Source organism: Balaenoptera musculus, chromosome 20 (genome assembly GCF_009873245.2).
Source record: "Balaenoptera musculus isolate JJ_BM4_2016_0621 chromosome 20, mBalMus1.pri.v3, whole genome shotgun sequence".
NCBI classification, from domain to species: Eukaryota; Metazoa; Chordata; class Mammalia; order Artiodactyla; family Balaenopteridae; genus Balaenoptera; species Balaenoptera musculus.
In genome coordinates this window covers 10,059,028-10,086,189 of record NC_045804.1, presented here as the reverse complement: position 1 = coordinate 10,086,189, position 27,162 = coordinate 10,059,028, and the positions used below count along the sequence as shown (strand labels likewise).

The 27,162-nt window shown below is 62.0% G+C and overlaps 2 protein-coding genes across 16 annotated transcripts in view; one reads left to right on the top strand and one right to left on the bottom strand.

Annotated features, from left to right (window-relative positions):
• The window catches only part of RBFOX3 (RNA binding fox-1 homolog 3), a 448,464-nt gene extending 432,759 nt beyond the window's left edge, over nucleotides 1–15,705 (top strand). For 9 of the 14 annotated variants that reach the window (XM_036837410.1, XM_036837414.1, XM_036837415.1 and 6 more), the window contains 9 exons: nucleotides 1,563–1,616; nucleotides 2,436–2,528; nucleotides 4,142–4,202; nucleotides 7,473–7,526; nucleotides 7,816–7,948; nucleotides 8,422–8,602; nucleotides 9,506–9,567; nucleotides 10,534–10,612; nucleotides 12,460–14,260. In XM_036837410.1, the coding sequence (XP_036693305.1) occupies nucleotides 1,563–1,616; nucleotides 2,436–2,528; nucleotides 4,142–4,202; nucleotides 7,473–7,526; nucleotides 7,816–7,948; nucleotides 8,422–8,602; nucleotides 9,506–9,567; nucleotides 10,534–10,612; nucleotides 12,460–12,504 (762 nt within the window). In that variant the 3' untranslated portion in view covers nucleotides 12,505–14,260. The other 5 variants (XM_036837420.1, XM_036837419.1, XM_036837416.1 and 2 more) reach the window with 4 other exon arrangements.
• Nucleotides 15,706–18,359: 2,654 nt separating this feature from the next.
• On the bottom strand, nucleotides 18,360–26,859 carry ENGASE (endo-beta-N-acetylglucosaminidase). 2 transcript variants are annotated; one of them, XM_036838380.1, is made up of 14 exons: nucleotides 26,731–26,859; nucleotides 25,984–26,051; nucleotides 25,638–25,839; nucleotides 24,497–24,645; nucleotides 23,753–23,910; nucleotides 23,085–23,233; nucleotides 22,625–22,790; nucleotides 21,586–21,689; nucleotides 21,157–21,265; nucleotides 20,786–20,976; nucleotides 20,269–20,417; nucleotides 19,706–19,814; nucleotides 19,322–19,433; nucleotides 18,360–19,124 (listed from the first exon to the last, which is right to left on the bottom strand). In XM_036838380.1, exons 1-14 carry the CDS (start codon nucleotides 26,850–26,852, stop codon nucleotides 18,705–18,707), a joined length of 2,208 nt encoding a protein of 735 aa, XP_036694275.1. In that variant the 5' UTR covers nucleotides 26,853–26,859; the 3' UTR covers nucleotides 18,360–18,704. The 2 variants fall into 2 exon arrangements, with proteins under 2 accessions (XP_036694275.1, XP_036694276.1); XM_036838381.1 differs by having other exon boundaries at nucleotides 18,363–19,124; nucleotides 19,706–19,811.
• Between the last annotated feature and the right edge of the window lie 303 nt (nucleotides 26,860–27,162).

Genomic DNA, 27,162 nt, shown 5'->3' with positions numbered 1-27,162 from the left:
GAAGCACGTGTGCGTTCCGTTCCTGGATTCTCCCTGTCTGTTCCTAGACTTTGCTCTGTAGGATTTCAGCCAGTTGCAGGGTTACTGTGAGATCCTGCAGGGAGGCCCCTAAGTCCCGTGGTGACTTTATTCTGTCACTTGATTTGAACACCTAGCAGGTGCTGACACCCACTGGGTGCCGGGGCTGCCCCGTGGGCAGGTGAGCGGGCAGCAGCCAGGGGTCAGCCCCGGCCACAGAGGACACATGCGCCTGGCCCGTGTTCCCTCCTTTTCTTCCCTCTCCCACCCCAAACTCTCCTCACCCTCCTGCCCTGTGCCCACTCCCCACTTCTGCCGCAAGTCAGGCAGGCTCTGGGCCCTGAACCCCAGTCCTCCCCTCATGCCACCCACCACCCCAGATGGGATTTGTCAGGCAAACAGGAGGTGGCCTCGGGATGGACTCAGCACCCACACCTGCCCTTGCCCCAGATATCCACTTCCCTTCCTGGGGGCCAGGCCCCATTGGATTTGGGGTTACACCCAGTAGGGTGCAGGCAGGATTTAGAATCATCAGAAGATGAGAATTCTGCCCCCTCTTGGCCCTGGGCCTGGGCAGCTGCCAAACCTCTCTGAGCCCGGGGCCCCCACTCAAAGCAGCTGGTATTGCGATGTTATTAGGTCAGTTCACTTGGACGCCCTTCCAGTCCCTACATCACGGGCCTCAGCACACTCAGTCCCTACAGGCCGCCCAGGGGCGCCCATGGCCCCTGCAGGATGCCCATGAGCTCACTCGCCCCTGCAGCACAGCAGCACCACCCTCCCTCTCCAGTACTTGGCAGGGTTGGCATTGCCTCACTGTCTGGTTCCACGTCCCTCCCGGCCCACGTGACACCCACCTCCCGAATGTTACCGGGTGAAGGGGAAACTCATCAATTGTATGCACTGGAGACCTCAGGACAGGCCCCTCGGGACCTCAGCTGGGATCTTAGGGGACCTGGTTCACAGGTTCCTGGTCTCACGTGCCAGTGAGGGAGACAAGGCTGTCCCTTGGGAGTTCGGGGGCAGCCAGAGCGTCTGGGCCCAGCTGACTGGTATGTCCTGGTCAGGCAGAGGGGCCTGGGGTCACTGCACCCTGCCCCACACACAGCCCAGCCCCAAACAGCACAGGCAGCAGGCAGTGCAGGGTCCCTCCCTAGCGCTTTGTCTCTTCCGGGGGCTCCTCTCCCCGCCAGCACCCCACCTTTTGGGAAGGACTTACCCAGAACCCATGAGTGTGAATTAGGGCTGGCTGTCAGCAACTTGTGGCAAAGTCCCAGCAGGGAGAGGAGAGGGATGCTGACGACACCGCAGCTGGGACCAGTGTCCTGGCAGGAAAAGCTCTGCACGGGAAGGTGGGGAGGGATGCCCCCCCCGCCAGGCTACCCAAGAGTACCTTCATGTCCCTGCAGGAGGCGGAAAGGGGGCCGGGGGCAGAGGACCAGACACAGGCAGTGGGCAAGGGTCCCATGGGGAGCAGGCGAGCCGGGCCAGCAGTCTTAACACACCCTCTCCTGTCTCCCCCACCCCCATCTCTGTCTCTGCAGCAATTCGGAAAAATTTTAGACGTGGAGATCATTTTTAACGAGCGGGGCTCCAAGGTGGGTGCCGCCCAGAGGCCGCCACCATTACAGCGCCCGGCTGTAGGTCCCGCCAGGCTAACGTGTGAAATGTGCGTTTCCTTCCTGGAGAGCTCCGAGCCTGAGGACCCCTGAGCGACACGGGTGCTTGTACTCCCCGCTCCTCCGCCCGCCCCACCCTCCCCCCCCCCCCGCTGTCTGTGTTGTCGCCGCTGCTGAGGCTTCCTTCTCTCTAAGTCGCCAGGACCTCTCTGTCTGCACTTGGAGCCCTGGCCCCTGGGCCTGGGTCCCCAGCCTTCGAGCCGCTCCCCCGGGGCCACCGGCCTTCCTGGAGCTGCCTGGAGACTGGGTGGAGGGCCTGCAGGGGGCAGGCGGGAGGGTGCTCACTCCTGGACGGGAAGACACCCCCCCCGCACTTGGGGCTCCTGGGGTGACGATGGGTGAGGCTGCCCCCACTCTGGGTACAGGAGCCCAGCCTTGGCCCCCCAGGTGGGGTGAGGGCAACAGTCCTGGCCCCTGCTCAGGTCAGCATCTCTCTTATAGCTCTGGCCTGTCCCCTCAAGTGCCAGGCGGTCAGCTCAGGTCAGGCTCAGGCCGGGCCAGCAGCTGCCCCACCCCCGGGGCCGTACGTCTCCCGGGCGACCTGCCAGTGGCACCAGGACAGACCTCTGGGCTGCCCGAGTCTCTCCTTCAAGTCACCTGACTCAACCCCTCTCTCTCTCTCTCTCTCTCTCCCCGCCCCCCATTGCCCTGCCCCCCCCCCCACTCCCCACGCCTCCTTTGTTCTCCTTTTTCTCATCCTATGTCTTTCTCTCCATGTCTGTCCTTCTCCGCTCACAGGGTTTTGGGTTTGTAACTTTTGAAACTAGCTCAGATGCTGACCGAGCCCGGGAGAAGCTGAATGGGACGATCGTAGAGGGACGGAAAATTGAGGTGCTCAGATAAGTGTGTTGCGGCAGGGACGCCCTTGAGAGCCGCCTCCGGTCACCCTGGGCCCCCGACCCAGCCCCGCTGCTGCCATGCAGAGAGCCGGGCCAGGGCCCCATGGCAGGGCCAAGCTGAGACCGGAGCTGAGCCCACCACCTGCCACCTCTTTTGGGTCTAGACCTCAGGCTCACCCAAGGGCCCCCCACCCTGCCCCCTCCCTCTCATTCCTGGAAAAGGTCCCCAGCTGTGGGGCTCAGCCAGCCACTGGGAGGACCCCAGAAGTCACGTCTCTGAGGCTTGGCGGCTCCAAGGACCTCAACCAGCCCAGTCCGCCCGTAGGTGGGAGGAGGTCATTAATCTCACCAAGGAGCGGCAGCTGCCCCGTTGCCCCCTCCCCATGCTGCCGCATCCTGCAGTTTGCCCCTTGCCTTTATCCCCCGGAGGGTGGGCAGCAGTACGCGGCCAGAGCCTAGAAAGGGATCCAGCCCAGAGGCGCAGAGGGGAGAGAAGGCGAGGGGTCCCCCGACACTCCCCCCTCCACCACCCCTTCCCGGGGGGCTGCGTGTGCCCTGCTCAGTGCTGAGGCTCTGGTGTCTGGGAGCTGGGCTTCCCGAGCCGGGCGGGCAGCGAGGGTGGCCAGGGAGGGAGGGGTCAACGGCTGGTGCAGAGCCCCTGGAAGAGCGGTGGAAGGACCTGAGGGAGGGTTTCCAGAAGCAGAAGGAGTGCCAGAGGCACCGACCTCAGCCAGGCTCCAGCCCAGCCTCCAACAGCACAGGCTGCGGCCCCAGGCCCCAGGGGCTCACACTGACGGGGGGAGGCAGTACGGCCCAGACCCCTCCCTCGAGGTCCACACCTGCCCTGTTTTCTGCTCCCTCCGCCGAGGCCCTCCTCCTTCCTACACCCCAGCCCAGTCCTCTGGGCAGCCTGACCACGGCCTTAGATGTCTGCACAGTAGGACCCACTCCCCTGGCACCCACCTGCTCCTCCCCCGTCGGCCTTGCCCCACCACCACGGGCACGTGTGCTCCCCGCCCCCACAGAAAGCTCTCTGCTGGCCTCAAGGGAAAGGGGTGCTGCCCCCACGGGGAGGGGTGACCATCCTGGTGCCCACAACCAGGAGGGCCTCAGCAGCCACCCATGGCAGAGAAGTCTTGGGGGCCATTCTGTTAGCTGCGCTGAGAGCACTTTGGGGAAAGTCCACCAGCCAGCTGCTCCAGTGGCCTTGGGTTGCCAGAGAGAGGCTGGGCTCGGTTTGTGGGAACAATCCTGTGAACGGCAAGAGCCAGTGGGACTGGACACAATGCTTCAGCCGAGGGCCCGGGGCCTGGGCCAGGCTGGGCACCAGCCAGTTCTGGGAACAGTGATGGCCCAGGTTCTCAGCCGGCGGGTGAGGGGGCGGGCAGCACTCGGAGAGGGGAGGCCAGGGAGGAGGGCAGGCCATGGTGGGGGGCCAGGCAAGCAGTGGAGGCGGTCCCGTGCCTCGCCTGGGTGTCCCAGGGCCTCCTCCCCAGCCCCCAGCCCCCTCCGAGGCGGCCACGGAGAAGTTCAGAGCAGGACCAGGCGGCCTGTGGCCTACAGGCTAATGTTCCCCTCAGCCTCTCCCTCCCTCTCTCTGGGCAGGTCAATAACGCCACGGCCCGAGTCATGACCAACAAGAAGACTGCCAACCCCTATACCAATGGTAAGCGGCCCAAGACCCCAGGGAGGCTTCAGGGGCCACCAGTGGGGACAGGGTCCAGGAGGAGCCCAGGCTGCTGGAGGCCAGCCTCCCTGGATGCTGAGTGCCCCCTCATGTCCCGGCTCTGCCGCGGTCAGAAGGGGGTGGGTCAGTGAGGCAGGAGGAGACCTGGGGCCACCCGCCTCCACCCACACAGCTGGTGAGACCCCCGTGCTTTCCCAAGCGTGGCCGCACCCAGAGGCCGAGGACAGGCTTCAGGCGCAGGGGGAAAGTGACCACTTCCTGGATCGTTCCTTATTTTCTAAGTGCCGAGGCTAGAGGCGCTCAGTATTTAATGAGTATGATGACAGTTAGCGGGACAGCCCCCCGCCGCCCACCCCTGGGCCTTGGAAACACGGAAAGGTTGAGGCCCCGCTGGCCATAGTGTGCGTCAGCTGAGCAGTGTGCCCGTGTGCACCTGGACCTGGCTGTAAGCAGAGGTGGCCAGTCTTCTCTGCAACGAAACTGCTGACGCTAAATGCTGGCTGCAGGGAGGAGCGGAGGGACGGCTCTCAGCCGCTGTGTGACTTGACTCCACCAGGCAAGGATTGGTGCGGGGACTGGTTTGAGTGTAGCTGGGAACTCCTTGGGGCCTTTTTGACTTCGTTCCTCTAGCCAGGAAGCAGCAGCCCTGCTTCATCAGGACAAGCCTCCTGGCGGGGCGTGGGCTTTGCTTCCCACCCCGCCTAGCAGGGAAGAGTGGACTGAGCCACCCCCAGACTCTCTCGTCCCGGTCTGATCAGATATACATGGAGTCAGGGGACCGGCCAGCACGGAAAACCTAGGGCAGGACAGCGGGCGGATCTGCCGCCTGACTCACCAGCCGGACCCCCCAGTCTGTCCTCCTGGGGCAGGGCCGGGGCACTGGCCAGACCCCATTTAGACTAGATTATTGTCGCTCCCATCCTGCTTTTTCGAGGACTATCAAAGCTCAAATTCTTTCTAAAAATCTGGGGGCTTCCCGGCTTTGCGCCTGTCCTGAGCACACGCCGTGTATGACTTCAGTGGCCTGGCGCTCAGCACAGGAAGGGAAGAGGTAGACGTTTTTACAGGGCCAGGGTGATCCTGGGGGCTGCGCAGCCTCTCGCGAGAGCCACACGCCCCCGCTTTCTGGGCAGACCTGAGGATGTTGAGGAACATGCGATTCAGAAGAGAATCCATCCCTGAACAACTGCACCCTTGGCTCGGAATGGGCACAGAACCGAGGCCGGTTGAACGACGGGGAGTGGAGAGAGGGAGAAACCTCTGCCCACTTCGGTGGCAAACATGGTTTCATTTAAACATCTTAGTTGGCCTGGGCAAGAGTGACAAGGGCTGCAGTGGGCCGGCCCTGGGTTCCCTGCAGGTGGCAGTGAAGCCCAGCTCATGGGCTCTGTTGACTGAGGCTTGACTCTGCTCAACACTCCAGAGGACTCAAATTCATCAGTCAGTCAGAGGGGCAGAAATTTCCGCTTCAGGAAACAGACTCACCAGGTTTGACCAGGTGTTACTATTTGCAGAAGAAACAAAGGATCTACCCAGGTGGGTCTCAGACTGCCTCTGTCATGTGGGGTCCCAGACAGTGAATTGGGGCCAGAGCAACAGGTGGAGGCACCCAGGATTCCAGAATTGGCAGAGGGAGGTGCCAGGGCCATCCGAAGCAGAAGTGCAGCCTCTCAGACTGCACCCAGAAGAGCTGCCAGATGGGACCTAAGGGAGGTGGGCTTGGGTCACTGGCTCAGGACTCTGCTCCATCGTGGATTTTTACTAAGAAGACTCAGTTCTTGGGACTGGAGGTCTTCCCAGAAGATGAAGCGTTTCTTCCCTCCTGACCTGGTATTTATAGAAGATTCCAGAGGCCTAGCAGTAACGTTCAGATGCAAACGTCTGTGCTGGTCGTGTGATGGTGGACCAGGGATGGAAGGCGACCCACAGTCTCATGGAGAGTGTGGAGAACGGGCCCCCAGGAGGAACAAGGCCCCAGAAACTCTGTCCTGGACACCTCCCGGCCAACCCAGCAGTGGGGCTGTTAGAATCTGGGCTTGAGACGTGGAGCTGGGCTGGGGGTGTGCTGCAAAGATAAGACCCTGATAAGCTGAGGGGCCAGGGGCTGGGCCTGGTCAGGTGAGCTGACCCCACCCTCACTTCCTGACCACCTGGAGCTGGTACAGGCTCAGCTGGTTGGTTTCTACCCCTAGAGCCTCAGGTGGGAGCAGGTCTTCACCCGTGCACCTGGGTCTCTGGTGGGAGAGGATGACCAGCCTGCCCACCTCTCTCCTGCAGAGAGGGAGAGGCTGGGGGCCAGGGAGTGGCCAGGAACGTGGGTCTGGCATCCCACAGCTGGTCTGGCTCTGCCACTCTCCAGCCCTGTGATTCAAGGCTGCCGCCCCTCCCTGAGCCTCCATTTGCTCATCTGTAAGATGGGAGGGCGTGACACCTTCCTCGTTGGATGGGTCTAGGACAGTGTGGCATATGGTAAAGTGGTCAGGGGATGCTAGCTATCCTTCTCATTATCCCTAATCCCAAGGCCCCTCCTCCCCACCTCCTCCCCCGGCAGCCCTCCCACCGGCTGCTTTGGGAGAAAACAGACACAGGATAGCAAAAGCAGGACTCAGCACTGAGAAAGGGAGCCCCTCGGGAGCCCCGACCCAGGACAGAGACGGGCAGGAGGTGAAGGAGGTCGCCGTGGCTGAGGCCAAGCACCTTTACGGCAGCCTCTGACCCTCCTGGAAGGCAGCCAGGTGCCCACATGAGACAGCTCCCATGAGATTGGGCTGTCAGGGACTAAAGTACCCAGGCCACCAGCAGCCCCCATCCCAGCTGGGGGCCTACAGACGTTGCATAATAACGCGTTCCACTTTCCCTCCTAATGCTCTTCTGCAGACACTGCAGACCCCAAGCTGCTGGGGCCCGTGCCCCAGGACAGGGAGGGCCTGGGGCAGGCTGGGGAAGGCCGAAATGTGAAAAGAATCAGGACACCAGGCGGATCGTCCGGAGTGACTGGGTCTCTGTTAGGAAGCAGAAGGCACTCAGCCAGTGAGGCTGCAGCATCCCACGAGGGGCCCAGGGACTGTGCCCCGCCTAATCCATCTACCCCGACTGCAGAGGGAGGGGTCCCGCCCGTCCTCTGCAGTGGCCACGGCCTCGGAATGTCCCAGTGGGGCTCATCCTGGAGTCTCTGGGGTTCCCAAGCATAGTGTGAGGTGGGGAGACAATGGGGAAGACAATGACTGGGTTTCTTTGCTTCTCTTCTAGGCTGGAAGCTAAACCCGGTGGTAGGGGCAGTCTACGGACCTGAATTCTATGCAGGTAAAGGCTGGAGCTGCGGCGCGGGGCTGGGGCGGGCCTGGCCGGGTATTGGGCGGTCATTGGCCAGTCGTCCTGGGTGGGAGGACGTGGCCAGGGGCGTGGCTAGGCGGGGACGGGTTTTTCGGGGGGCGTGGCCAGGCCGAGGCGTGGTGGGGCGTGGCCATGTGGGTGTGGCCAGGCGGGATGTGTGGCCAGATGCGGCCGCGGTCAGGCCCCAGCCCTCCTGCCTCCCCTCCTTCCCTTAGCCTTCCCTCTCACACTGTCTCCTCTCCGACGCCCTTTCCTGCAGTGACGGGGTTCCCGTACCCCACCACCGGCACAGCCGTTGCCTACAGGGGCGCGCACCTACGGGGCCGGGGCCGGGCTGTGTACAACACGTTTCGGGCTGCGCCGCCCCCGCCCCCCATCCCTACTTACGGAGCGTGAGTACCTGGGGCGCACGGGGAGGGAGGCTTGGAGAACGGCCCCGGGGGCGTGGGGAGGGGGGCGTGGTGCAGCCAGAGGGGCTAGGCAGCCTTTCCAGCACTGTGGCGCGGGGGTGGGGGGCGGTGGGAACTCCAACCTTCACACTGCAGTCGCTTCCGTATCAGTACACCCACCTCCGCCCTGCCACCGAATCTCAGGGTCGCTGGCATGTGAGGGACGCTTAGAGCCCCAGCACCTTGCCCAATGCTTTAATGGGTGGTGGTCGGCCCTGGGGCTCAGTGGGCCTTCGCTAAGCCCTCCCTGGTCCGTTCCCCGGGGCCCGGTGCCCTCCAACCCTAATGGGGGGGGGGATACAGCTGCCTGGGGTGGAGCAGGGGAAGGGTAAGCAAGGTGGGCCGATGGGCCCCTGGGTTTGTGGGAGAAAGGAGCTGACCAGCAAGGGTGTTACTCTATTGTTATACCAAAACAGGGCACTGGAGCAAACGCTTGTTAAAATGCCAGTCCCATGGGCAGGGCTGGCACCCTGCCCCCTCCCTCCTCAGCAGACACCGGAGCCGGCCTACCCCACCTCTCCAGCGTTCCCACCACTTTCTTGTCCGTTTGCTTCCAGGGTCGTGTATCAGGATGGCTTTTATGGTGCTGAGATTTATGTAAGTGCAGCCCCGGGGGAGGGAGGGTGGCATCTGGCATTTCATATGTCTCAGTGAACAGTGTCTCCCACTCCCTGCCCCGCTCCCCCCACCCCCTCCCGTCCTGGGAGCCCAGGGGGCGACCTCAGCGCAGGTAAACCTGGGTTATCTGTGCTCAGGGTGCGAGTAGCAATGGATCCCCCAGCAGCCCGATGAGCCAGGCGTGTCTTCTCCGTTTCGCAAGGTGTCAGTTGTATGATGGGGGCAGTGGGTGAATCTTCCATATCCCTAACAGCATTGGGGTCACTGAGTGAGCCCCCATAGGCACCCTGTGTCCATTGCAGAGGCCAGAGAGAGACCAGGAGGTAGAGGCTCCAGGGCAGACCCCTTGATGGGGTCCTGTCTCCTCTCTTCTTTCATGGGGCCGCACTTACTGCTTCCTCTAGCTCGGAGCCCTTGCTGACGACCCCCCCCCCCACCCCACACAAGACCTCATTTCCATCCTGGGTGGTCGCCTGTAATTCAGCAATCCATTGGTCAGGGCTAAGACGTGGTCTGAGTTAATGCCCTTTGCCCTTGTCCCATCCCAGTGTCCAGGATAGCACCGAGTCTCCATACCCATCAGCATCAAAGTCAGGGGTACGCTGGCCTGGTGGCAACTCTGAGCACCTACCGTGTGCCAAAGCTTTGAACACAGCCAGACATAGCATTGATGCTCAGCCGTGTGTGTTGAACGCACAAATGGACGCATCAATGAATGAATGAATGAGGTGAACAGAAACCCCACCTTGAACCATGCCACGAAACCAGAAGCCAGGTGCCCCCAGGCCTGCAGCAGCTACCCCTCACCTGGCCAAGATGAAGGTTGAAATGCTGTGTCCAGCCCACTAAGCCCGTGTGCCGTGTCCTTCCCTTACCCTGCAGGGAGGCTATGCCGCCTACAGATACGCTCAGCCCGCAGCAGCCGCGGCCGCCTACAGCGACAGGTACCCGTGGTGGGCGGGGGCGGGGAGAAGATGGATGGGCCGTCGGGCCGGGCTGGGACAGACAGGAGCCTTCACCCACAACACTCAGGGCCTGGGGGTGCCTCCCCTTGGTGGACACAGGGTCTGGACAAAGGAGACTAGCAGGTCCACGTGAGCTTGGAGACCCCAAGCCAGCAAGCCCCAAACTTCTGTAATCACTTCCTGCCTGCACGAGAGGGGAGCCTTGGGACCCCCCGGTTCTCGGGTAGCAGACAGCTCCTCTGATGCCCAGCCCTGGAGGCCTAACCCCCGTCCCCAAGCTCTGGAGGCCCGAGTGAGAAAGGTAATTAGGAGCCTTTGCTTCTGCTCAGGCACGCCTCTGACGCTTCTCAGCACTCCCAGGCCTGAAACCCTTCAACCCCGAGACGGAGAGGCAGAGTGTGTGTACCTTGGGAGCAGAGGTCTCTGCGCACCTGAGAGCACACCCAGGGGCCCAGGGGGGGTTCTCTTTTGTTTTGAGGGCAGGTCTTTGGGGGGGTGGGCTGGCCTGTCACCTTTCCCTGTGGGCACTCGGCCTGTTGGCTGCAGAGCTGCAGGTTGGGGAAGCGTGCGGGCTCCAGTACCGGCCAGGCGGTGGGCACTTCGTGGAGGGCAGCCATTGCGTGCCGGCTCTGGCCTGGGAACTGCCCGGTCCTCCCTCTCAGGGGCAGGCGGCACCCTTGGACCCACACCTTCCTCGCAGTCTCACACCGCGTCTCGGCCCGTGGGTCTTGTCGGGGGCGCAGCAGGCCAGCGCTCGGGGTCAGCGCTCGCTGGACGTGTTCAGAGGGGGACCGGCTGTGTTCCCTCCAAACAGGCAGGAAGAAGAAGGGGGCGTGCAGGGGAGGGAGGGGCCTTGGGGCGCCGTCTGGGAGGAGGCAGGAGACCTGCTGCCTCCCCTCACCTGCCCCGTTGCCCACACCCCACTCCCTGTGCTCACCTCCCCAGTTATGGCAGAGTCTACGCAGCTGCTGACCCCTACCATCACACCATCGGCCCCGCGGCGACCTACAGCATCGGAACCATGGTAAGGAGGCTGGGGCCCGGCTGCCCTGAGCCGGGACGAGACGGCTGGCGCTGCAGCCGGGTTGGGGGGCGAGCGGGCAGGCCCTTAGGGGAATGACCCAGCCCTCGGCCTGGTGCCTGGAAGACAGAGGCCTGGATTTGAGTTGAGGGAGGACTTGCCCCTTTGTGCCCTCGTGGAATTAGAGGGAGGCAGGTCTGCCCAGACAGTCGGCTGCCCGGTAATGACGTCTGGTCATCTGGGAAGCATTCTGGTGTGGCCCAGTTTTCTGAGCCCTGTAACAAAAGTCCCGTCCGGGCCTTCCATTCCCCTCACCAGGAAAACCAAACAAAACCCTCCGGCAGAGGCTCCAGAGGCAGGCAGGGCCTCCACTTCCCCTCATGTGGGTGTGTCTGTGCAATGGTCCCTCTGTGTTCTGTCACCCCCTTTGCTGTACCTTTTCGCACATCGAGGTGGGGAACAAGGGCTACCTTCTGTTTCTCACCCAAGTCCCTGCTCCGTGGACCCTCCGTGGCTCCGGCTGAGTCTGCAGGCCCTGTCCTGGGGAGAGGGGGCCTCTGACCACAGGCCTGGGGTGGGGCGGAAGGGGCGCACTCCTGATGGGCTTGCTGAGGCCGGAGGGGTGTGGGCCGGTGTGTCCGTGTGTGTGTGTATGTATGGCCAGCTGTTGACACGTACAGCCCAGCTCACTCTGTACCCCCAGATCTGCTTGCAGTGGACACCCACCTCCCAGGCCCATCCTACCCCCAACCCCAGGGGGTGTTAATGTCGGTTTTTAGCTAGCTTGGCATCCAGCATCAAAGATGAAAACATTTTTGCGGGGCTAAAGAGGGACGAGGTCCAGAGACAATATGGAATTTTTTTCATCTCCCTTGTTTTTGATTACTCCCTCCCAATTTTTGTTTTGTCTTCTTTGATTTTTAACGAGCCTCAGACATCCCAAGCAGCCTGCAGTGACTGCTGGCAGCCATGGGGCCCAGGCCTCTGGGTGGGGGGTCCACACCCACTCCTGGATGGAGGCCCCGAAACCGTGGCTTGCAGGCCCCTTGGCTCCAGGATCGCCCGGCCCTCTGCAAAGCTGCTAGCTAAAAGGGTTAGTTAATTCACAGAGGGTTCCCTCTTACGTTTTCTTTTATTGATTTTTTTTAAGATTTTCTGTTGTTTCCCCCAACTTTTTTCTCTGGCACTTGCCATTTTCTTCCTTTTTCTCGGGAAACTGGTGGGTAGGGCAGGAGGTTCCTGTGCAGGCCTCCCTGACCCAGGGGAGCCCAGGGGCACCGGAGAGCAAGAGTGCCAAAGGCCTGTCCTCCCAGCAGGATGGAGGAGGCGCAGGGACCCCAGAAGGCCCCACGGAGCTGGGTGAGCAGACGCAGCCCCTCCTGGTAGAGCCAAGGCCCTGGGAACCCTGACAAGAGGTCCCTCCACCCTCCCGTGCCTGGAGGGGCTGAGTCCTGCCCCCGGCAGCCCCGATGGGCGCTGAGGAGGTGGGGCTCTTGCTCAGACCTGCCCCCCAGATTACAGATGACAGAGAAAGCGGGCAGGGAAGGGCCAGGCCTGAGCCAAGAGAGTGGCCGAAAGACATCTCAAGCCTCGTTATCCAGAAGCACTGTGGCTGGTCACCCCAGCACCTCCCTGACCCCAAGACCACCACATCGGAAATAGGCCCAGGGCCCCTCCTGCTACCATGACAACCAGCGCCCATTCTCCCCAAGGCAGACCATAAGGGGGGCAGAAAACGGGATTTAGCTATTTCTCTTTTTGTTTTTCCTTATTTTTTTTTTCTTTTTGCTTTTTCCCCCCTCTCCCAAAAGGCGGTACTGATTGGCTGTTTTTCATCTTTGATGTTGCAGGCTAGCCTCTGCCGAGGAGGGTACAGCCGCTTCACCCCCTACTAGCAAGAGGCCCAGCCCCTAACAGCATTCACACTGACTGCCTAGTACACACCAAACCCAGCAGTCCAAAACCAGGCACAGCCACCAGGAGGACAGTGCGCCCCTCCCGGTCAGCGACACGCGCCGCTGACCTCTGCGACTCTTAAGTCCATAGGTTTTACCTCCGGCCAACTGGTCTCCCCCCCACGATGGCGTGTGTGTCTTTGACCCTGGTCACCCCCGTATGTCTGAAACCTTGGTTCCTATTTTGACTCTGTTGACGTTGTGCCCCCCCAAGCCATTTCAGGTACAGTATACACACAGTGGGAGGGGCTAGGCCGGCAGAAGACCCCTCCCCGAGAACTAGCAATAGAGCCCGAGAGGGCCATGCCCACTCCCCATTCCCCCGGGCTACAGAGCCACGGAAGACGCCAGCCCGGCCTCCCCTGGAAGCCACCCCAACCAGTCTGGGCCAGAGCCCCGGCCCCTCCCCTGGGGTTCAGGAAGCAGGGGGCTCCCGCCTGTCTGCCCCAGTTGGTGGGTTCCTAGCCTCGACAGCACTCCTCCCCGTCGTCACCCAGCTAATCACAGGAGTAGCTGTCTCTGCCCTCCTCGTCCCCATCCAGCTAAACTAACATTTCTGATTAAATTTTATTGACGTTTCCTGCTGAAGTTGTCACAAGTCGTGCGGGAGCCCCACCAGCCTCAGGGGTTCCTTAGCCTCTGTTATAAGAAGGGAGAGCGTAGGGAGAGATTTCCCTGCCCCAGAGCCCAAAAGCGGTCCAGCCCTGCAGCCCCCGAGGGCCCTCCCCTCAGCCCGTCTGCCTCACCGGCCCACAGTCTGTCCTCTCCAGCCAAGTCTTGAGGTGGGGTCCCTGCCAGCCTGGCACCTGGGTCTGTGCAGCGCCAGAGTGCAGCACCACCTCCCCTTCCGCAGCCTGAAACGTTCTTATCCAGGTGCATTTCCGGAGGGGGAGTGTGAGTGAGAGAGCAGGGAGGGTGGTGCCCGTCCTCCGGACGTCCTGGCGGAACAGCGCTCTGCGTCCACCTCCCGTCCCGAGAGGCCTGGGGCTTAGCTCTGCTGCAGGGCTCTGGGGCCTGCAGGTGAAGCTGAGACAGCCGGGGGAGCGTTTGGAAGTTTCATATGCGGCCCTGGTACCTCTGTGACAGGAAACAGTGGCAAGGACCAAGGAGGCCCAGGTCTCCTATGTGCCAGAGCTGGGCCTCCAGGGGCGTGGACGGCCAGCTAGAGGGTGCGGGTCCCCGCCAGCCAGGGCGTGAGCCTCCGCCGACTCCACCAGCACATCTGTCCTGGCTGGTGGAGTGGGCAGGTCACACGCAGGGTGCCCAGCCAGCTCACCACCACTGCCCAGAGCACCTTCTCAGCGGCCTCATTCCAGACCCCCACGCGGCCCAAGCAGCGTCATCCGCCCACCACGCCCTGACCTCTGCCCTCGTCTGCGCTGAGCAACCAGACCCTGCCCACCCAGGTCTTAGCGGAGTCCACCAGCTGCGTCTGCCAGCCGCGCTCACTGCGGCGCTTCCATCCCCGCGGCCCTGTTCTTCCCCCACCAGCCGGGTGCCCTCTCTGCCCTGGAGGCCGGAGGTCTGCATTAAATTCCCTTACGCAAGATGAGGGGGCTCCTGAAGCTGGGAGTGGGGCCGGTTTGGGGGCGCCTCCTCTCTTGCCCTCCTGGCACCCAGGGTCCCGGGTCCCGCTGCCCCGGCAGCACGCCTGGCCGGTGCTCCTGTGAACTGCAAGTCGCGCCTTTCTGTTTCTGTTGTAGTGAAAGCTTCCACCGTTTCCTTCTTGGACCATGAAGGGCAAAAACAAAAAAACACAAAAAAATCACAAAACAAAAAACAAAACAAAAAAAGATGTTCAGATCCAAGCAACAAAACAACCAACCAAACCGAGAAGCACCCACCACGTCCGAGTCCGCGAGCCCGCGAGCCGTCGCAGCGCAGCGAGGGAGCAGGTCCGCGGCCCCCGGCCGCCGGCAGCGCGCTGGCAGGAGGGAGGCGGGAGGGGAGGGACTCCGTTTTCTACCAAGTCTTCCTTCCGGGCCCCACTCGAAGCAGCGTGGGCCAGTGGCGAGCGGCTGCAGGCCCAAGCAGGAAGAGTGGCCAGCAGGACTCGACCTTGGCTGCCGACTGTGCCAGCGGAGGGACGGCTGGGTGGGCGCGGGGACGGGGGCTGCTTTTCATCTTGGGGCTTCGGCTGTGCCCAGTCACCCTGTGTCTTGCGCTCTGGGCCCCGGCTACCCCTCCTGCCGCGCCGCCAACACCTGTGTCCTGCGAACCTGGGGAGGAGTTTGCAGCCACTGGAGGCTGTCCAACCAGCAGCCCTGGGGTCCGACCTCAACACCAAGGGCTGATATGTTTCCAGAACTACAGGGCACCCAGGCCCCCTCCCTCCACACGAGGGGGCTCTGGCTGCCCAGCAAGGGGTGAGGGCCTTGAGGCCGAGGTCTTGTTCCGACTGGTCGTTTCTGGTTCCCTTTCTGGAGGAGGCCCTGGGCCTGGTCTAGGAGAGGGAAGGCCAGCCTCACGCTGCAGCTGGGTCGAGCCCTCTGGCCCCTGCCCTGCAGGGCCCCGTCCTGCAGAGGAACAGAGGGACGGGCCGGCGCCTGGCTGCACGGCAAGGGTTCGGGTCACGGTGCTATGGGTCTGGACGGCACGTCCGAGCAGGGAGAGCCAGGGGTGGGGGAAGGCCTGGGCGGTCCGCCGCCCCCTCCCCTGCTCCCGGCTCAGGTCCCAGAGTCGCGGGGGCAGCAGACGGCAGGCAGCAGGGAGGAGCCGCTGGCCAGGCAGGGAGAGCTGGAGTCGGGGGAGAAGCAAAAAATAACAAAAGATGTAGGCTCCCCACGTGGCTCCACTGTCTCATGAAACTTAAAAAGTAAAAAAAATACACCTCACTTTATATTCAGCATCAGCTCCTGAAGCTCCTGAGATGAGGCTCCTTTTCTATTCCCGGTGTACATAGCCCCGCCCTGCCTCCGGCTTCGTCCTCTGTACAGGCCCCTCCACCCTCTGCTGTTCTGGACCCTTTTCTTGCAGCAGCTCCACCCCCGGCCCTGCGCCCTCCCACCCCTCTCACCCCCAGGACTGCAGCCAGGCCCCAGGCTTCCTTTCTTACCATTCTGTATGCTTCCAAGGTGTGACCATTCAAATCAACCGCATTATTATTATTAAGATTATTAATAAAGATTTTTCTTCAAACCAGGACAACTCTTTTTGATTTGCCAGCTCCCGGGCACAGAGGGTAGAGGGCACAGAGGACCAGGACGCCCACTGTGGGTGGCCCCAGGACGGGCAGCTCCTCCCAGGAAGCCAGATGGCCAGAGGGGAGTCAGAAGACCCTCTGGGAGAGAGTCTAGAGCCCCCATGCTCTCCTCCAGACTGCCGTCTCCCCATCCCGTCCCAGGAGTCTGGAGGCAGGGCTCACACGTGCTCCCCGCAGCCTTGCCCTGTCTACCCTACGGGCAAGGTCTGTGGCGTTACCGGCAGAGTCTGGGGCAGGAGGGCCCCCCGGCCCCACCGGCTGCTGAGTGGGGGCTGCTCCACAGGTGTGCCTGATGACCGGTGGGGCAGACATCTGAATACAAGAGGGCCGGCTGGGCAGTTGAGGCTGGTGCTCTCAGGGATCCTGCCCACACCACTGGCTCTGCCTGTGCGCCGGGGCCCAGCCGTGGTCCCAAGGAGCGGAGCTGCCTGAAGGTAAGCCCACTGCTTCACCCCTGGTGTGAGTCCCCAGCCCCGGCGCAGTGGGGTGGAGGAGAGTGGCCGCCATCCTCAACCCCCAGCCAGAAGAGGAGGGAGAGCTGGGAAGGGAAGCAGCAGAATCCAAACCAAGAGCTTGAAAGCCTTGGGCTGGGGGCTGCGATGGGGGCAGCTTCCAAACCCGAGACACGCTGTCCGCCCCACGTCTCACCAAGACCTGCGTTCTTGATTTTTCACAGCGTCGGATCATTTATTTCGGAGCGATTACACACGCCAGAGGGGCACAGGCTTAAACGCCGACATATTATTTTCCTGCATACGAGCCTTTACCGTCAGTGGGACTGGGGACCGTGCTCTTGGGAAGCTGGGGCTGTGCGATCCCGCAGCACGCCATGCTCTGCTAAACCCCCTTTTTTCTAATTGCTTGCTCACCAGACCGTGAGAAAATAATTGCCACTATAAATTTTCCCTCCTTCTCTGCATAAACTATTCGGGAAACCAGCACTTTAAAAAAAAAAAAAAAGCCTCCTGAAATAAGAGCAGCGGGGCATTACAGCTGTGCTGCCCACTTCCGGGTGCCCGGTCCTGCCCCCCACCCGACCGCCACCTCTGGGAACTGGGGTGGGAGGAGCCAGGAGCTCCCACCCCAGTTCCCCCCAGTTCAAAACGGGGGGGACTCAAAGCATTCCAGGGGGAGTCAAGGAAGCGGTTCCCCAACCCCAACAGTCTCCTGACGCTCGATTCACAGGGAGAATCGGGGGTGCTGGGAGACCTGTTCAGGGTCAGCCAGTGGAGGTGTCTTTCTGGCCCGCAGGAACCCTCTTCCCCCCTCTCAGACAAACCTATTCCCGGCCTGGGACTGAGCTGGGCCACACGTGTGGGGCATGAAGAGTAAAACGTTCCCAATTAGGAAAGACGTAGAACCAGAGGTCCTGCGTCGGGCTGGGAAAGGGGCATGTGGGCACCCGGGAAGCAGGGCAGGTGGAGACGGAGGCGAACGTCGGCCCCGGAAGGAGAACCCCTCCGCGTCCTGCGGTCCTCTCCGAATTCCGAGGACCAGGATGGACGCTGTGTGGCTGCACTGCCGCCTAGCGGCCTCTTCCTTCACTGCGGCGTAAAATCAAGTCTGCTGACCCTGCGTGGCACAGGAGGCCAACCCTCCAGCTGGGAGGTCACCCCAGAGGGTCCTGGCCCTCGGCATCGTCCACATCAAGTAGCACAGGGGGAGGACAAGAGGAACAGGAAAGTAACCCCCATCGTTGGCCTATGAGGCCTGGGGGTGAGAGACCCCAAGAACGAGGGGCTGACGGCCTTCATCAAAGGGTCAGGGCACAGCCCACTCAGGCCTGGAGAGGGCAGGGGAGCAGGGTTACCCAAGGCTGAGGGGTCAAGAGACCCCTCCCGGGAAGCCACTGCAGCGGCCCAGGTGTCAACAAGGGAGCTGTGTGGCTGGAGAAGCCATCTCTGGCTCGCCTACCCCCCTCCTCCCCGTGCAGAGCGCTGGGCAGAGGAAGGAGGGAGGTGCTGGGAGAGAGAAGGAAGCGGGAGGAAGGGACCACAGTGGGGAGGGCCGCTGTCCCGATGCCCTGATGCTCCGGACTAACACCTGCTCAAGGGAGTGGCGGAGCCGGAGGGTGTGACGGAGGCGGCCTGGAGCCCGCACACAGGACTGGGGGGCTGCTGGGTGCCCCCCGAGGACCTTCCCGGGCCCTGCCCAGCCTCCTGCTGCCCGAGCTCACTGGGCTCACTAGCTTGCACCTACGACCCGGAAGAGACGAAGCAGGACACAGGGCCGATGGGAATGCTCCAGAAGTGGCTCTGGCTCAGGGGGACGGTAAACCGAGAAAGCCAGGACACGAGGTGGTCTGGCCCGGGTGCCTGCCCTGCCTGGGGCTGGTGTGACCTGGCGCAGCCTGGCCTGGGGCTCCCATTCCTGGGGAAGAGGTCCCCCAGGACACCCTCTCAGCACTTGCAGGGGCCACTGTTCCTGAGCTACTGGCCCCCCCCCCCCAACCCTGCTGCTCTGCTCCCCCATCGGGGCCCCTCTATCATTCCCAGCCTTGGAAGCATCTCAAGGCCCTACTCCGAGGTCCTCTCGCCACAATTAAGCTCGTTCCTAATTGTCCCAACTGCAGGAATAAAAGGTCACCATTGTCAGCATAAGCGTCTTTCAGCCTATTAGGCAATACCCTTTATGGAATTTTCTAGACTAAATTTTCCCAAATCTTTTCACTTGTACCTGGAAACTGTATACTACGGAGAGGGATTAGACAAAAAGGTGTGTGTGGGGGGGTCCATTCACCCCTGGAATTATCAACTCAGCAAACTGACTTCTCAGTTTTCCTATCCCAGTGCCCCAACGAAGAGCCACAGCCCACAGACTTCCGGGGCCCATGATCTGGCCCAGCCCTCGGGACCCGGGCCTTCCCCGCACACGTGTGAGGCCCCAGTGCGGAAGAAGCCTTATCCCTGAGATGGGGAGACTGTGCTTTAATGGTCGCTCATGTGCGGGGCGTGGAGTACAGCATGGCCGCCCTGCCCCACTCGGCACGTGGCACCAGAAACCCCTCCTTGGGGATGGGCTCCACCAGGAACTCCACACGGCCATCCCGGCCAGGCTCTGCGGCTGCCACTGCCAGGTCCACTATCCGATACCGGTTGACAAAAGCCAGGCCCAGGAGCGTGGGCCTCTCTGGCTCCGACGGCCCCCTGCAAGGAGAGTCACCTCCTGACCCTCGGCAGCAGTGGATCCGGAAGCATCGGACGTGAGGGAGGAGGTAGGCCCAGTGCAGGGTACAGCTGAGCCGGAGCCCAGCGGCGCCGCTCTCCCCCTCGGAGGCGGCCGGCTGCCAGCGCACCTGCGAGACAGTCACGGCCTGCACCTGAGGCAGAGGTGTCAGCAGGCTACTGGCGTCCACCACCTGCCAGAAGAGAGAAGGCTCAGCACGGCCCGAGAGCCCAGGGCTGGTCGGAGGGCGCCTGGCCCTGCAAGGTCCACGCCCCGCACCTCTGCGCCAATCCCCCCGGGCCAGCGGAGGCAGCAGGGGGCTGCTCGGCCTCATCTGCAGCCGGACAGATGCCCCAGCCGAGCCCCAGCCGGCCCCCAGAGATACGTCACCTGGATCTCTCCAAGGCGACAGATGAAGTTCTCCTCCTGGCTGCCCGGAGGCCGGGAGAAATTAACGAAGAGGGCCTGCAGGAGGCAGCCCCGCAGATTCACTTCGTAGCAGCTGGGAGAGGCAAACAGAAGTTGGTCCCAAGGGGCCTCAGCTCGGCACCTTCAGACTGGCTGCTCAGAGGCCCCGAGCCACGGGGAGTTCCATCCCAAAGTGGACCCTGCGGTCTTGTGTCACTGAGCTGCCTGAAATCCGAGGGGTCGGCCCAGGGCCCCTCCATTCCCGCCAGTTCTGGGGTTTCTCAGTGGACGGCCCCTCACTCTTCAATCCCCACCCCAGCGTGGCCATCCCCAGCTGGGGATTCAACAGGAAGGGGAGGGACTCACCGCTGGACCCAGCCCCCGCTGAGCTGCTGGCCGCAGCGGCCCACCCATTTGGCCAGCTTGGTCGGGGGCACCCGGAGGGGTCGGGGACTGCGCCTTGAGCTCGTTTCTGCTGGGGCAGGAGACATAAGACTTTAACAAGGAGAGTCCAAAGGAAACCGCACTGGGAGGTGTCACTGAATCGGGAGCCGGGGGCCCAGCAAGACTCCCTGGTGGCCCCAGGTGCTCTCGGCCCGATGGGCTGAGGCCTCAGAAGGAGAATAGGGAGGAGAGGAGGAAAACTCAGGGATGGATGACCAGGACTGGCCCGTGGACATCCTCCCTCTCAGGGCGCAGCTGGCAGGAGACCCACCGTGGGAGCACACCTCCAACCCCGCACCACAGGGCCACAGCCCAGAGGTTCCAGCTGAAAGGCACACCTCCCTGTCCTGGCCTGGACCACGGCAGTGCCCCCAACCCCAGCTGCCCCCGCACCCCGTGCAGCTCTCTAGCTTTCTCCTCCCCGAGACGTCCCCTGAGAAGGCAGAGGCCTGTAAGGAAGGAAGGAGCCAACCGCGTCCCCTCACCGCTCAGCGCCGAGATGCCTCCCACATGACAGCTGCCTGCGTCCCCCGTGGTGAGCTCCAAAGCCACCCCCACAGCTGAAGGCCCTTCTAGCTTGTACACCATGGACAGGAAAATCTTGGGCGGCACTGGCACCTGCAGGGAGAATAACCTGGAGGAGGGAGGTCCTGTGATGAGAGGCCACAGGGAAACCGCTGGAAAGCGGGACTCTTCTGGGTCCCGTCCGCCAACTTCTCCCTCCAGGACAGGGAGGGGGAGCGGGCTGCCCGGCGAGGCCAGCCGCAGGTCTGCGAACGGAAAACGCACACAAGAGCGTGCAGGTAGCTGACGCTACTCTCCTGGACACTGAGAAGCGGTGAAGATGGTAAACTGTATGTTGCGTGTTCTTCACACAATAAAACAAAATCCCGGCTCTGTCCTCACTCTGGCCTCTGCTGCCCACCTGCCCAGTTAGGCGACTGACATGGATGACGGGGGAAGCTGACGGGCCCTACGTCTCAGCCCGACTCACTCACCTACCTCACAGCCACGTTTCCAACCTCGGGCGGAATCAGCCCCCGGATAACCAGAGAGCTGCCCCCGTTCCAGGCGTCCGCCAGGCAGCAGTGCATCTTCACCCAGCCCCGTCCGTCCCCTTGCAGCCTGTGCTCTCCAAACAGGGGCTGGATTTCCTGGGCGCTCAGGTGGTACCAGGGCCCCACGGCCTCCTCCTGAAGAAAGAGACCGAAGTGGAGGGAGGGCAGGGGGCAGACGGAGCCGTCACGCCCGAGGCCCCCTCGCACCGGTCCCAGGTGAGGACCAAAGACGAGAGAGAAGGCAGCCCCTTCGCCAAGATGCGGCACATCCAGGAAGCCCCTCGCCCCCGGCCACCCAGCAGGGGACCCACGCACCTGGCCATAGCAGACTCTTCGAGTCCCCATGCCCAGGCAGAAGGAAGTGACAAAGGGCAAGGAGCAGATACTGTGCGTGGGCAGATAGCGTTCCAGCAAACTCCAGAACCTGCGGAGGAACACATGGAGGCTCAGGTCCACAGAGGGCTCCGTGACGCCCTGAAGACTCCAGTCTTTCCGGCACCCCTTCCCGAGTGACTGCAGACCCCCACTGCAAGTCTGCAGGAAGTGGTCCCTCGGGGTCCCCAAACTTTGTCCTTCCTGCGTAGCTAACTGGTCTCCAGGACCCCCAGGAGCAGCCAGGGCAGCTGAACCCCTTGCCCTGCCTTAACCCCCACCCCCAGGGGATCAAGGCCAAAAGCTGGGGAAATCACCTGAGATCCTCCCTGCCATGGGCCACACTCAGGACCCGGGACGCGCAAGACTCACTTGTCCTGGTTCTGGAAGAAATCCCCCTTCTCCAAACACTCGTACACCCAGCCAGGTGCGAACAGAGCCACCGAGAACCCGTGCTTCCGGATCAGCTCCAGTGACTAGGGAGACAGCAGTCAGGGAGGTGCCCCCATCCCAGCAACCAGCATCCACGCATGGGGATGGGGGGTTTGGGGAAGCGGGGAGCCTGGAAAGGGAGGCAGGAGCCCCAGCTCCACTCCGGGCGTTTAGGGCTCATCCCTGCAGTTCTGCAGCCGCCCAGAAGAGGGCGCAGGCGGCGGGGAGGCGCAGAGGGGAATGTCCGAGGGGCCGGAGCCAGCACGCGGGGCGCCCACGGGATACACGTCTCTCTCTCTCACTACACTTCACACTATATTATCAGCCTCACAGGGGGCGGAGAGAATTTTCAGTTACTGGATTAATTTATTCACTTAAAGCTTAATTAATGAGTTGAGAACATCCCCACGGCACCCGGGAAGGGCAGGATTGACAGCCCCGGGACAGGCTGATTCCCCACTTATCGCACACCAGGTGCAGCAGCCCCCCGAGGGCCCCTCTTCTCTTCTCTCACTGCTGACACCTCCTGCCTTGCCAGAAAAACCTCACTAGTTATCAAACCAGCAGTTCCCGAAACGGTGGGTGTTTCACCTCAGTCCTTCGCCCTGGGCTAAGGAAACACCAAAATATGCCCCCCGGCTTTCCTCTGAGTCCCTGTCTTGCTTTACAATGCTAGCTCGGTGCCCTGCAAAGCACATAGTCCAAAAGGAAGTAAAGCTACAGATGAGACCAGCGGTCGGAAGAGGTGCTTTGGACATTAACACCTAGGTAAAAATGGTACCATCTGACTGTAGAAATGGGCTGGAAGTTAGGATTTTAGGGCAGAGCTTGTTTCTCGGTGCCTCAGTTTCCCCACCCTGGGGAGGATCACTGCTGCCTCTCTTTCCCTTAAGGTGCAGATGGCAATGAAAGGTCCACAAGAACACCAGGCACCCAGGCCACTGCCACCACCTCCCCGGCCTCAAAGGCCACCACCCACCTTGTCCGTGTCGAACCGGCCCCCGACGACATTGCCCCGGGCGAACACATCCACTCCCACGTACACGTCGGCCAGGCGCTCCCCCGCCTGCCCCAGCATCCGCTCCAGATGCTCCTCTCGCCAGTTATAGTTGGTGAAGAAGCCATCGCAGGAATCGAAGAAGACCCTGGGGGCGGCAAGGGTGGGCTGTAAAGCCCGGGCCTTCTCCCCTCAAGCACCTGCATCCGCTCAGCCCACAGGCTGCGGGCTGCCTCCGGGACCCAGCCCACAGACTGTGGCCCGTAAAGCTGGGCACGGCCGGGCTGACCAGGCGCTCATTCTCTCTGGTGGTGCTCGGGGTATCAGACAACTCTGCCCGTCCCTCACCTTCCCCAAGGCAGCCATGCCGGCAACACCTCCGGAAGGCAGAGGGAGCTCCTGCCCCTGTCCAGGGGCCCAGGCCGCCCTCCTGAAGGCTCACCTGTTGTGCTCGTTGAGCTCATCTTGCCACGTGAGTTGCCCGCTGCTCACCACGCTGTCATACCAGAGCACCAGGCCCCTGGGGACCTGTTGATGCAGCTGAGTGGTCAGGTACCGGAGGAAGTGGGGCACGTTCCCCACGGCGGCCAGCTGGAGACAGGGAAGGAGACAGACCTTCCGTGAGGCCCAGAGAGGTCTGTCGTGAGAAGCGCCTGGCACAGGACAGACAGGAGGACACTTAACCCCAGGAGCAAACGGGTCCTGGTCCCGGAAGCCCCTCAGCCCCACGGCTGCCGAGCAGAGGGTCCAGCCAGAGGTCCGACTTTCCGTTCTTTCTGAAGCAGGGAGGACACGGACTCAGCAATCAGGAAAAGATAAAACGCAGTGAAAGGGGAGGGCAGCGTGAAGAGGAAGCCACACATGCGGCCCAAGCAAAGCAGAGACCGAGGAGGAATAAAGGGCCGCCAGAGAAGCAAAGCTCAGCGGGCAAGGTTTCTGGACACATCCATCTCCGTGTGAAGTGGCAGAGGCGTAGGAGCCAGCTCTAACTGAGACGCAGGAAGTGCTGCCGTGGCAGGGACCCGGCCTGGTGAGGCCGAGGAGTGCGATGGAGGGTCCCCGCGGGGCACAGGGGCTGGCGGGCCAGGCGCCAGGGGCAGGCGTGCTCACACTCAGAGAGTTCTCGATGTTGATCAGCCAGCCATCGAATCGGAAAAACTGGGCAATCAGGACCAGCTGATGGGCCACCGCCCGGTATGAGCGCTCGTCCCCAGCCAGGAAGGCCTCACAGAGCCGCTCCCCTTCTTTCCATTCGGTGATGAAAGTCCCTGTGGGACGGGAGAGAAACGAGGTCGGGCCCGGGGATCATTTCCCCTCTGACCCAGCAGTTCCCAAGGTGTGGTTCCTATACCAGAAGCATCACTGTCGCCTGCAGACTTATTAGAATTTCAAATTCCCAGCGTCCGCAGATATCAAATGAACCGGATACCCTGGGGGCGGGGCCCCAAAATCAGTGTTAGACAAGCCAGTAAATGATTTGGATGCAGGAGAAAGCTTGAGGAGCACTGCTCTCCCCAGGGGTGGACCACCTACGGCCTGTATCCAGCCCCCCACCTCTTCTTGTAAAAACGGTTTTACTGGATCACAGCCCAGCCCATTTGTTTGTCTATTGTCTGTGGGGGCTATTGTCTCTCTGGCAATTCCAATAGTGACCCAGTGGCCTGGAAAGCTGAAAATATTTACTATCTGGTCCTTTCCAGAAAAAGCTTGCCTTTGCCTGTCCTAACCCATCAAGGCAGGTAAGGAGCTCTACCCACTAAGCAGCAGCCGAAGCCCAAGCCCTTTCATCACTGGGTCACCTGGCAGGTGTGCCAACGAGTCTGGCAGGGTTGGAGGCGGGTCCTTGGCTCTTACCCAGCACACAGACCCCATGCCTGTGGGCAGCGTTGGTCCAGCCTACCGGGGGGATGGTGACCGTGTGATGGCTGAAGTACACAAAGATGTCGATGTACTGCCAGTGGTAGAAGGAATAGGGGCTCCGCGCGGCTGAGCCCTGAATAAACCTGGGTGAAGAAAGATAACAAAGTCAGGACCCAGAAACAGACAAGGACACGACGACCCTACGGTGAAATGAGAGGGCAATGGCGAGTGAGTGAAGATTCTCTTCAGTTCCATCCAGTCGGCACTAACGGCAAGCTTGCTGTGAGCCAGGCCCTGCCTAATGACCGGGCTGAGGAGCAGGATCAGCCCACAGCCCGGATGTTGACAGGGTTAGTCTCAAGGGAAACGTTTTCACCAGGCCGTGCAGCTACCCCCCATGGGACCCGATGGACTGAGCGTGTTTAGCCTCAACAAGCAGACAAACACAGGACAGAAGGAAAGAGACGGGGAGGGGCTCACGCAGAGCTCCCAGTGCCTGGGGTCCCACTCTATTCTGAGGTCAGCAGTTCCCCAGGACACAGCCTGCCTGCAGGTAAGGTTGGGGTTGACAACCACGTGAGCTACACCCGAGGTTACATCACCCGCCTCTGTCTGTACCTTGATGGCCAGCTCTGACTCAAGCCTTCCCAACAATCGTCATGTCCAAGATTATTTTATGGACGTTTAAGATCTCTAAACTTTCTCTGCAGCAACCCGGAGGAAGTACCCCCGGCTGCGGGGGGAGGGGGTGGAACGACTCCAGAGCCAGTGGGCCAAGATGGAAGGGAGCTCGAGTGAGGAGGATGAAGAAAAGAAATCAGCTGAAGAACCAAGTTTCCGGGCCAGGCCATCTGAAGAGGGTCCCGGCTGTGGTGCCCTCTCCAGCCTCCCAGACTTCAGGTGCAGGTAGTCCCCAGAATCAAACAGTTTCAGAGCTGAAAGAGGCATCAGCTACTGCCTAATCCAGTGCCCTCTTCTTATAGATGAAACAAAGAGGCCCGAGTTCCTCTCCCAGGTGGTGGCAGTGTGGGCTGATCCCATCTCCTGACTCCCCATCCAGTGCTCCTTCTGCCACACGGCACGCTCCCTCCCCTCCGTCCCCTCCCGCCAGGCGATGCCCTCGCAGTGTCCTCACTTGTCATCCAGGTACCCGCCCATCATGTCATGGCACATCAAAGTCCGGGGCCTCCTGCTGCTCAGAGGGGGCTGCCGACACTCGGGGGGCCCTAAGGCCACGTTAAAGCTGTCCTCCACGTCGGGCGTCCATGCCAAGAGTTCCTCCAGGGAAGACAAGTAAAAGCTGATGGGTTTGGTGGTGTCCTTGTCATAATATCGAACTGGTCAGAGTAGGGAAACAGCGAGGAATCAGTGGAAATTATGGGATTAATAACAGAAAACTTGAGACAGGGAGGGGGCAGCCCTGTCCAGAAGCTCCAAGAGTGAACACGGACACAAGTGTTCAGAGCCTCAGTCCTTCTCACCTGGCAAAGGGTCTGGGGTAAAACTGACCACTTCTCGAAAGACTGCTTCTTCTTGATCCTCTTCAGTTCTAAGCAAAGAAAGAGTTAAACTTTTTAAAAATAAAAGGGTAAAGAAAAAGAGCACTTTGAAGCAAACAGACCAGCCCACACTTAGACATGCAGGGGGAGATGTCCTCTGGCTTACATTTTTTAATGCAAACTATGGAAACGTGCCTTTGCCCATTCTGTTCCCTCAAACTGGAACACCCTTCTGTCCATTCTCCACCTACTGAAATCCTCCACCTCCTCAAAGACCAGTTCAGATGTCCCCGCCCCAGGCACCAACCCCCTTCCTGCCCAGCATGGGCACGAATAATCCTAATTACACACGCTGGCCTGCCCTGAGCAATTAAAAATGCCACGCTCGGATCCTCTGCGCAGATCCACCGCCAGGGGTGGGAGGCACGATCAACGCATTTCGCAGATGAGGATGTCGAAGCTTCCCGCCAGGGCGCCAGGATTCCCAGCCTGGCCCGCTGCTGAGGTCGCATCCCGGTTCCGAGACTCTGTCCGTGCCTGCTGCTGTGCGGGCTGGGGCGGCGGGCAGCACCCGCCGCGGACAGGGGGCTTGGGGGCCGAAGATTGCTGTCCTGCGCCCGGAGCTCCCAGCGCGCCTCCCGGGGCCTGGGTCGGGCGCCCATCGACTCTGGCTCCACTGCCCGGCCGCGGGACGGGGCCGCAGGATTCGCCCACCGGTCTCTTACCCACCTCCTCTGCGGCAGCCGCACGCCTGGCTGGGGATCCCGCTGCTCCTTCAGGGTCGTCGGCGCCCGCAGCCGCCGGTCCCGCCGCCGCGCAGCCGCCCGGGTCCGGGCGCCCGCGGCCTCCATGACTTTGCCCCGCTCACGCCGCCAGGCAGTCCGGCTGCCGGCCAATCGCAGGCTGGAACCCGCCCCTGACACCGCCAGCCGGCCAATGGGGACTTCTCAACGCGTCTGCCCCGCCCCTACTGGGCTCCGGACGGACTCCCGGCTCGCGCTATGGGCTGGCCCACCTGCCGCCGGGCCTTTGTAGCGGAGGAAGGTCTGGGGACGGGGCCTGTGGCGGGGCGGGGCCGAGACGAGGGGCGGGGAGGGGGCGGGGAGGGGCGGGGCTGGGTGGGCGGAGCGGGGCGGGGGCGGAGCGGGGAGGGGGCGGGGT